This window comes from Pristiophorus japonicus, chromosome 3 (assembly GCF_044704955.1).
Source record: "Pristiophorus japonicus isolate sPriJap1 chromosome 3, sPriJap1.hap1, whole genome shotgun sequence".
Lineage (NCBI taxonomy): Eukaryota > Metazoa > Chordata > Chondrichthyes > Pristiophoridae > Pristiophorus > Pristiophorus japonicus.
Genome location: NC_091979.1, coordinates 270,014,104 through 270,024,960, shown reverse-complemented (window position 1 = coordinate 270,024,960; position 10,857 = coordinate 270,014,104). Strand labels below are relative to the sequence as shown.

Here is a 10,857-nt window from a genome sequence, read left to right as displayed (position 1 = left end):
TATTTCCTTGTACGTTCCCATGTATGACAGATGTGACAACCTGGTAATAATGGTAGTCAGCTTCTTGCAAAAGCTTAATAAAATGCGACTGTGCCATTAGATGAAAATACTTTATTGATTTACTATTCATTTTAGGTAACAAGTTTTTTTTGCAACAGATTTAATGAAAACAGAAACAATTGGACAAATAAATTCAACCATTATTTGTGTTCTAATTATCAATTATTGAAACACGATGGATATGCTATTATTTATTTTAACTTGATCTTAGCAGCCAAGTTAGTTGCTTCAGATAATCTTTGAATTAATTTTGATCAACTCTTGTGTTTCGCTCTTGCAATAAGTTTGCTGAATGATTGGTAAGTAGTGTTACATGTGATCATCTTGAATATTGGTTGTTAGAGCACTTCAAAGCAGAACTCCACATACTATTCTATTTAGTGGGTGGTTACATTTGGAAAATTGCCTCACATCCGCTCACAAGCACATTCCTTTTGTTGGCTCCTATGTAGTTTTAGCGCCGTGACAACCAATCCTGAAACAGCCGCAACCAGAACCAACAAAGACAGGGCAAATGGTAAACTGGATTGGATAGTTGTCTCATCAGCTTCGTCCACTTCTTTATCCAGTCCTGAAAGACATTCAAAACACTTTCTTATTTCTAAAATAATCTTTTGAAGTAATGACCAGCCACATAAATACTGTGGCTACAAGAGCAGGTCAGAGGCTGGGTATTCTGTGGTGAGTGTCTCACCTCCTGACTTCCCAAAGGCTTTTCACCATCAACAAGGCATATGTCAGGAGTGTAATGCAATACTCTCCACGTGCCTAGATGAGTGCAGCTCCAGCAGCACTCAAGAAGTTCAACAACATCCAGGACAAAAGCAAAATGCTGCGGATGCTGGAATCTAAAATAAAACAGAAAATGCTGGCAATCTCAGCGGGTCAGGCAGCATCTGTGGAGAGAAAAACAGAGTTAACGTTTCGGGTCAACGACCCTTTATCAGAACTGGCACGTGTTCGAAGCACTGAAAGGGGAGGGGAAGAAAGAACAAGAGGAAATGTCTGTGATAGGGTGGAAGGCAGGAGAGATTAGAGAGACAAAAGGGATGATGGGCAGAATTTAAATGGTAATGCCAGGAGTTAGAAAAAGATTAGTCAAGATAGGGTGTAAATGGCGAAATAATGACCGTTGGAGACAAGAAGAAAAACATGGGCCCGGGGGGGGAGGGACGGGGAAAGGGAGCCAAAGATGGGCAGCGGTTATGCTTTGAAATTATTGAACTCAATGCCGAGTCCAGAAGGCTGTAAAGTGCCTAAATGAAAGATAAGGTACTGTTCTTCGAGCTTGCATTGAGCTCATTGGAACAGTGTAGGAGGCCAAGGACGGAGAGGTCAGAGTGGAGTGGAGAATTAAAGTGACAAATGACCGGAAGCTCAGGGTCACGCTTGTGGACTGAATGGAGGTGTTCCGCAAAGCGGTCACCCAATCTACGCTTGGTCTTGAGAAGACCACATCGTGAGCAGCGAATACAGTATACTAAAGTGAAAGAAGTACAAGTAAATCGCTGTTTCACCTGGAAGGAGTATTTGGGGCCCTGAATAGTGGGAAGGGAGAAGGAAAAAGGGCAGGTGTTGCATCTCCTGCACTTGCACGGAAAGGTGCCATGGGAAAGGGAGGGGGTGCTGGGGATGACTGCGGAATGGACCAGGGCATCGCGGAGGGAGCGGTCCCTTAAGAATGCTGAGAAGGGAGGGGAGGGAAAGTTGTGATTGGTAGTGGGATCATGCTGGAGGTGGCGGAAATGGCAGCGGATGATCCCTTGAATGTGGAGATTGGCGGGGTCTCATGGCGGATATTGGTATAAAGCGGTACAATAACTAACACAGGACAACTTGGCAGAAATAGCAAAACAAGGGACAAGGGCCAGTGCCAGGACAAAACAGCCTGCTTGATTGGTACCCCATCCACCACCTTAAACATGTACTCCCTCCACTACTGGTGCAACGTGGCTGCAGTGTTTACCATCTACAAGATGCACTGCAACAACTCGCCATAGCATCTTCTACAATACCTCTCAACCCGCAAGCTCTACCTTCTAGATTGACAAGGGCAGCAGGCGCATGGGAACATCACCAGCTCCAAGTTCCCCTCCAAGTCGCACACCTTCCTAATTTAGAAATATATTGGCGTTCCTTCATCGTCATTGGGTCAAAATCCTGGAACTCCCTCCCTAACAGTACTATGGGAGTACCTTCACCACGCGGACTGCAGCAGTTCAAGAAGTGGCTCACCACCACCTTCTCAACGGCAAGTAAGGATGAGCAATAAATGCTGGCCCACATCTCCGGAACTAATAAAAAAATTACTGTACCAGTTGCTGGAGCTACAAAATGAAGACTGTTGACAAATCTTCTGGAATTTTTTGAGGATGTAACTAGTAGAGTGGGCAAGGGAGAACCAGTGGATGTGGTGTATTTGGACTTTCAAAAGGCTTTTGACAAGGTCCCACACAAGAGATTGGTGTGCAAAATTAAAGCACATGATACTGGGGGTAATGTACTGACGTGGATAGAGAACTGGTTGGCAGACAGGAAGCAGAGAGTAGGGATAAATAGGTCCTTTTCAGAATGGCAGGCAGTGACTAGTGGGGTGTCGCAGGGCTCAGTGCTGGGACCCCAGCTATTTACAATATACATTAATGATTTAGATGAAGGAATTGAGTGTAATATCTCCAAGTTTGCAGATGACACTAAACTGGGTGGCGGTGTGAGCTGCGAGGAGGAGGCTAAGAGACTGCAGGGTGACGGACAGGTTAAGTGAGTGGGCAAATGCATGGCATATGCAGTCTAATGTGGATAAATATGAGGTTATCCACTTTGGGGGCAAAAACACGAAGGAAGAATATTATCTGAATGGTGGCAGATTTGGAAAAGGGGAGGTGCAATGAGACCTGGGTGTCATGGAACATCAGTCATTGAAAGGTGGCATGCAGGTACAGCAGGCGGTGAAGAAGGCAAATGGTATGTTGGCCTTCATAGCTAGAGGTTTTGAGTATAGGAGCAGGGAGGTCTTACTGCAGTTGTACAGGGCCTTGGTGGGGCCTCACCTGGAATAGTGTGTTCAGTTTAGTCTCCTAATCTGAGGAAGGACGTTCTTGCTATTGAAGGAGTGCAGCGAAGGTTCACCAGACTGATTCCCGGGATGGCTGGACTGACATATGAGGTGAGACTAGATTGACTGGGCCTTTATTCACTGGAGTTTAGAAGGATGAGAGGGGATCTTATAGAAACATATAAAATTCTGACGTGATTGGACAGATTAGATGCAGGAAGAATGTTCCCGATGTTGGGGAAGTCCAGAACCAGGGGACACAGTCTAAGGATAAGGGGTAAACCATTTAGGACTGAGATGAGGAGAAACTTCTTCACTCAGAGAGTTGTTAATCTGTGGAATTCCCTGCCGCAGAGAGTTGTTGATGCCAGTTCGTTGGATATATTCAAGAGGGAGTTAGATGTGGCCCTTACGGCTAAAGAGATCAAGGGGTATGGAAGAAAAGCAGGAAAGGGGTACTGAGGGAATGCTCAGCCATGATCTTATTGAATGGTGGTGCAGGCTCGAAGGGCCAAATGGCCTACTCCTGCACCTATTTTCTATGTTTCTATGTTTCTATGCACATTATTGAAACTCAATTTCACAATTTAGCTCTGCTTTTAGGTGATATATTCAGAAAATACCATGAATTGGCTCACCTGTCGCTTCATCATATTTTAGATTTTTTTTCAATTCAATAGGTCCTATCAGAACATTAGTGCTTCCCTTTGAAGAACTTGTGGCCCTCTTTTGCCGAGACAGGCATCCACGGTAACACCGAGAAGAGTAATCGTAAGCTTTACAGACCACAAGTTTACACTGCAGGTAGACTGAAGGATGAAGGTTCATGAATTTAAAGGCACTGAATTTAAATCGTGCAACACCGTTGGATGGTGAGGGATATGCATTGTAAGTCACATCTCTTTTACACCTATAAAACAAATATTTCAATATTAATTCCAAAACATAAAATTTCAGTCCAAACTAGTGTTTGCAGACCGCATTGCGGCACTGGAGCTGCGCATGGATTCACCCGCGATGCTGAGGATGTCATGAATAGCACATTTAGTGAGTTGGTGACACCACAGGTAAAGGCTACACAGGCAGATAGGGAAAGGGTGACCAGCAGGAAGAGCAGGGGAAGAAAGGTAGAGCAGGTGTCCCCTGCGGTCATCTCCCTCCAAAACAGATATACCGTTTTGGGTACTGTTGGGGGAGATGGCTCATCAGGGGAAGGCAGCAGCAGCCAAGTTCATGGCACCATGGGTGGCTCTGTTGCACGGGAGGGTAGGAAAAAGAGTGGGAGAGCTTTAGTGATAGGGGATTCTATTGTAAGAGGAGTAGATAGACATTACTGCAGCCGCAAACGAGACTCCTGGATGGTATGTTGCCTCCCTGGTGCAAGGGTCAAGGATGTCTCGGAACTGCTGCAGGTCATTTTGGAGGGGGAGGGTGAACATCCAGCTGTCGTGGTGTATATAGGTACCAACGATATAGGTAAAAAAACGGGATGAGGTCCTACAAGCTGAATTTAGGGAGGTGGAGTTAAATTAAAAAGTAGGGCCTCAAAAGGTAGTCATCTCAGGATTGCTACCAGTGCCATGTGCTATGTCAGAGTAGGAATAACAGGATAGTTCAGATGAATACGTGGCTTGAGGAGTGATACAAGGGGGAGGGATTCAAATTTCTGGGACCGGTTCTGGGCGAGGTGGGACCAGTACAAACCGGATGGTCTGCACCTGGGCAGGACTGCAACCGATGTCCTCGGCAGAGTGTTTGCTGGTGCTGTTGGGGAGGGTTTAAACTAATATGGCAGGGGGATGGGAATCTACACAGGGAGGCAGAGGGAAGTAAAAAGGGGGCAGAAGCAAAAAGTAGGAAGGAGAAAAACAAGAGTGGAGGGCAGAGAAATCAAGGGCAAAAATCAAAAAGGGTCACATTGCAACATAATTCTAAAAGGACAAAGAGTGTTAAAAAAACAAGCCTGAAGGCTCTGAGTCTCAATGCGAGGAGCATTCGTAATAAGATGGATGAATTAACTGCGCAGGTAGCTGTTAACGGATATGATGTAATTGGGATTACGGAGACATGGCTCCAGGGTAACCAAGGCTGGGAACTCAACATCCAGAGGTATTCAATATTCAGGAAGGATAGACAGGAAGGAAAAGGAGGTGGAATAGCGTTACTGGTTAAAAGAGGAGATTAACGCAATAGTAAGGAAGGACATTAGCTTGGATGATATGATCTATATGGGTAGAGCTGCGAAACATCAAATGGCAGAAAACGTTAGTGGGAGTTGTGTACATACCACCAAACAGTAGTAGGGAGGTTGGGGATGGCATCAAACAGGAAATTAGGGACGCGTGCAATAAGGGTACAGCAATTATCATGGGTGACTTTAATCTACATATAGATTGGGCTAACCAAACTGGTAACAGTACTGTGGAGGAGGATTTCCTGGAGTGTATAAAGGATGTTTTTCTAGACCAATATTAGTCGAGGAACCAACTAGAGAGCCGGCTATCCTTGACTGGGTCTTGTGTAATGAAAGAGGATTAATTAGCAATTTGGTTGTGCGAGGCCTCTTGGGGAAGAGTGACCATAATATGGAAGAATTCTTCATTAAGATGGAGAGTGATACAGTTAATTCTGAGACTAGGGTCCCGAACTTAAAGGTAACTTCGATGGTTTGAGACGTGAATTGGCTAGGATAGACTGGCAAATGATACTTAAAGGACTGACAGTGGATAGGCAATGGCAGACATTTAACGATCACATGGATGAATTACAGCAATTCTATATCACTGTCTGGAGTAAAAATAAAAAGGGGAAGGTGGCTCAACCGTGGCTAACAAGGGAAATTAGGGATAATGTTAAATCCAAGGAAGAGGCATATAAATTGGCCAGAAAAAGCAGCAAACCTGAGGACTGGGAGAAATTTAGAATCCAGCAGAGGAGGACTAAGGGTTTAATTAGGAGGGGGAAAATAGAGTACGAGAGTAAGCTTGCAGGGAACATAAAAACGGACTGCAAAAGCTTCTATAGATATGTGAAGAGAAAGAGATTAGTGAAGACTAATATAGGTCCCTTGCAGTCAGAATCAGGTGAATTCATAATGGGGAACAAAGAAATGGCAGACCAATTGATTAAAACCTTGGTTCTGTCTTCACTAAGGAAAAACAAATAACCTCCCGAAAATAATAGGGCTAGCGAGAAGGAGGAACTGAAGGAAATCCTTATTAGTCAGGAAATTGTGTTCGGGAAATTGATGGGATTGAAGGCCGATAAATCCTCAGGGCCTGATAGCCTGCATCCCAGAGTACTTAAGGAAGTGGCCCTAGAAATAGTGGATGCATTGGTGGTCATTTTCCAACATTCTATTGACTCTGGATCAGTTCCTATGGATTGGAGGGTAGCTAATGTAACCCCACTTTTTAAAAAAGGAGGGAGAGAGAAAACAGGGAATTATAGACCAGTTAGCCTGACATCAGTAGTGGGGAAAATGTTGGAATCAATTATTAAAGATGTAATAGCAGCGCATTTGGAAAGCAGTGACAGGATCGGTCCAAGTCAGCATGGATTTATGAAAGGGAAATCATGCTTGACAAATCGTCTAGAATTTTTTGAGGATGTAACTGGTAGAGTGGACAAGGGAGAACCAGTGGATGTGGTGTATTTGGACTTTCAAAAAGCTTTTGACAAGGTCCCACACAAGAGATCGGTGTGCAAAATTAAAGCACATGGTATTGGGGGTAATGTATTGACATGGATAGAGAACTGGTTGGCAGACAGGAAGCAAAGAGTAGGAATAAACAAGTTATTTTCAGAATGGCAGGCAGTGACTAATGGGGTACCGCAAGATTCAGTGCTGGGACCCCAGCTATTTACAATATACATTAATGACTTAGATGAAGGAATTGAATGTAATATCTCCAAGTTTGCAGATGACACTAAGCTGGGCGGCAGTGTGAGCTGTGAGGAGGATGCTAAGAGGCTGCAGGGTGACTTGGACAGGTTAGGTGAGTGGGCAAATGCATGGCAGATGCAGTATAATGTCAATAAATGTGAGGTTATCCACTTTTTGGTGGCAAAAGCAGGAAGTCAGACTAATATCTGAATGGTGACAGATTAGAAAAAGGGGAGGTGCAACGAGACCTGGGTGTCATGGTACATCAGTCATTGAAAGTTGGCATGCAGATACAGCTGGCGGTGAAGGCGACAAATGGCTTGTTGACCTTCATAGCTAGAGGTTTTGAGTATAGGAACAGGAGGTCTTACTGCAGTTGTTCAGGGCCTTGGTGAGGCCACACCTTGAATATTGTGTACAGTTTAGTCTCCTAATCTGAGGAAAGACATTCTTGCTATTGAGGAAGTGCAGCAAAGGTTCACCAGACTGATTCTCGGGATGGCAGGACTGACATATGAAGAAAGACTGGATCGACTAGGCTTATATTCAATGGAATTTAGAAGAATGAGAGGGGATCGCATAGAAACATATAAAATTCTGACAGGATTGGACAGGTTAGATGCAGGAAGAATGTCCCCGATGTTGAGGAAGTCCAGCACCAAGGGACACAGTCTAAGGATAAGGGGTAAGCCATTTAGGATCAAGATGAGGAGAAACTTCTTCACTCAGAGAATTGTGAACCTGTGGAATTCTCTACCAGAGAAAGTTGTTGAGGCCAGTTCATTAGATATATTCAAAAGGGAGTTAGATGTGACCTTTACAGCTAAAGGGATCAAGGGGTATGGAGAGAAAGCAGGAATGGGGTACTGAAGTTGCATGATCAGCCATAATCGTATTGAATGATGGTGCAGGCTCGAAGGGCCGAATGGCCTACTCCTGCACCTATTTTCTATCTTTCTATGTTTCAATGAAAATATAAATGTATTCCTATATTACAGCTGTTTGAGACTGCTTAGTGTGGTACAAAACCAAAAGTTATATTGCCCATCCCCAGGCCACCTCAGAGGGGAGTTAACAGTCAAACTAGGATACATTATATGATTTTTAAAAATTCATGTGTGGGACCCATTAGCTGTTAATATGAAGAGCAACAAAAGGAGCACATTTTTAAACTTAAATTTCTAATAATACATTATCAGCACAAATAAATGATTGAAAAAGCTTATTCACATCTTGAAATGCTAATGATTAAATCATAAAATCCATTCACTTTAATTGAGAAAGATTCAATTTGTAACTTTTGAACTGTTTTTATGACATATTACTTTACAGAGCAGAGCGCAATTCTGATCCAAATTATTTTGGATAAACTGCAATATTTCTAAATTAGTTAGGAATATTCCATCTAATTTTGATGTAGGATTTAACACTTCTTACCCATTCTTGATTAGATCATAGGTCCTAGATGTCCCGTTGAATCTATAAGGGGATGCTGTGCAGGTGTCCACAAATACGACAAGATCAGTGTCAGAACTGTGCAAGTTAACTTGCAGGAACATGTCCTGCCTCAGGTCCACATAGTAAGGTGATTCTAGCACTGGCCTGGTGAATGATGACGAGTGGAAGAATGTCATGCTGACATTAAACATGCCAGATTCTGTTATGTCATCTTTTGTGTCATCTTTTGTCACATACATTATCTTAAACATTGTATCCTGTTGCATTTCACAGCCAATATTGATCTGTAGGTTTCTTTCACGAGTTATAACTGAGTCAGAAGATGAAGATCGGATGGTATTGGAATAAGTGATACTGCCATTGTTTCCCTGCATGTAGAATGTACATTAGAATTTAAATTTTTTAGAAGATGAAATACTTAATGCACAAGAGATGGTAGCAACTACTGAACAAATTAATATTTTCAAAGTATTAAAAAAATCACAAAGTTGTGGTTTACAGTCTGAAATACAATTAGTTCTAGGAGAAAAACTACAATTCTGCATTGTCTAAAGATTTCAACATAGTGATGCTTTAAGGAGTAGGAAGGTGTGTAGGATAGCATATTTTCCATTTAGGAGGAACAAGGGAAAAAATTCAAAGGGCACTGACAGTAGATAAAGAGAAAAATATGAGACAGTTTGTTATTGTGTCTGTAAGCACTCTAGTAATGACTCCACGAGGTAAGGTATTGTACTTGAACTGTTGTGGCCTTAGTTCATTTATTGCAGCTCCTGAGTGAGAGTACAGCATGGTGAGCTTCCTTTTATACTTGGTTACCTGTAATGTACAGATGACCCCTAGGTCTCCACCAGTTGCACCCTCTGGTGGTGCAGGCATAGTGTAAACAGTGCGAAGAAACATCCAGTAGTCTTATGTTACTGTACATTGAATGTACAGTGTATATACTTACATTATACATACACAACATCACTCCCCCCTAAGTCTTGTGCCACTGGCCTTTGCACTGTGTGCTCTGGCCCTAGACTTGAGTGCCCAAAGCTCTTGCACCTTGTCTACGCTTTGGTTGGCTGTAGACCTCAAGTACTTATTGCCACGACATTGGGAAATGTTCTGCAGTGGACGGTTGGTGGTTGCAATGGGGGTTGAGTGGGTTCTGGGTGTGATCCATGTGTGTCCATGCCTACATACATCCATTTCCCCTCCCCCTCTCCCCCCCATACATAGACCATGTGTGTGGCTCAACACTTGCATGTGCATACATGTACAGAAGGAAAGAACCAAAAAAAAGAGAACATAGGATTAATTACCTCACTGTTTGGATTTTGCAGTAGTGGAACAAGTACATTTTACAGGTAAGGTACATACGTGGTATCACAGTCTTGCCCCTTGGGTGTAGGTGCAGGAGGATGAGGACGCTAGTTCCAGAGTAACCGGACTGTGTCCAAGTTGTCTGATGGCGGCGCTACACCCCCTGCCAGCTGGGTGGGCTCGGATTGCTCACCTGGCTAAGTCTCAGGGCCTTTGCCGTTGCCCAGTGGTGGCAGAGCTACAGGAATGTGTGGCCTCCTTGTCCTCCTTTGAGGGCTACATGTCTCCCTGTTGCCCTTCAGCGGTAGTGGGAGCCTGGTCATCCCAGGTCCCGTTGGGAGGGCTGGAGGGTGCTAGCCTCTTGCTCCCGGTATGGACCCTGGTGGCCAGAAAGGTAGAGCCGATCTGGGGCAGGGTACCAATAGTGGTGCCTTTGCTGTCCGCTGATTTCTGGCCCTGCAGCTGGTATGCTCCCTCTGTGCGTGGCCACACTTCCTGGGGCATCACATTGGTCCCGGAGGCGCAGGCTACATGATCGGGTAGCTCGCTGGACCTGGGTGCTTCCGACGGGAGGTTGCCCTTGGTTTTGTCAGCCTATATGTAGAACCCGGCATCACACATCATTTCTTCATTTAAGTAATGATGTTATATTGGCTCCGACCGCAATCGCCCGACTCGACACTGTTAGTTGCCTTTACATACTCACATTTGTCAATTACATCTTTTCCATGTGTATTACCGGAATCGCTGTACAAAATCACATTTACATACTTGCATTTGTCAATTACATCTTTTACATGTGTATTACCGGCATCGTTGTATAAAGAGTGGAACTGTCCCTTTAATTGTGATGGGTTGCCGGTCTCCTTTAAGAGGGCCTTGCAATCTTTACCCCAATCAGGTTCACTGCTCGGTATCACGTGTTGCTCCCTCAACGCTGCCCCTTGTGGTCTGGCCGCTGCCATCTTTACTTCAGGCGCTTCACCTCGTGGTGCGGGCGCCATCTTCTCTCTCTCCATGAGGTAGGCTGCAGTGATCCTTTTCTCCCCAGGTTCTGCCATGGAAACAGGGAAGTTACCTTCTCCGC

At 44.2% G+C, this 10,857-nt stretch overlaps 1 protein-coding gene across 4 annotated transcripts in view; it reads right to left on the bottom strand.

The window, feature by feature from the left end:
- Nucleotides 1-213: 213 nt before the first annotated feature.
- LOC139260284 (scavenger receptor cysteine-rich domain-containing protein DMBT1-like) overlaps nucleotides 214-10,857 on the bottom strand; it is a 280,342-nt gene continuing 269,698 nt past the window's right edge. For all 4 annotated transcript variants that reach the window (XM_070876709.1, XM_070876707.1, XM_070876710.1 and 1 more), the window contains 3 exons: nucleotides 8,439-8,827; nucleotides 3,754-4,025; nucleotides 214-631 (listed from right to left, as the gene is read on the bottom strand). In XM_070876709.1, coding sequence (XP_070732810.1) covers nucleotides 468-631; nucleotides 3,754-4,025; nucleotides 8,439-8,827 — 825 coding nt within the window. In that variant the 3' untranslated portion in view covers nucleotides 214-467. The remainder of the gene's footprint in view (nucleotides 632-3,753; nucleotides 4,026-8,438; nucleotides 8,828-10,857) is intronic.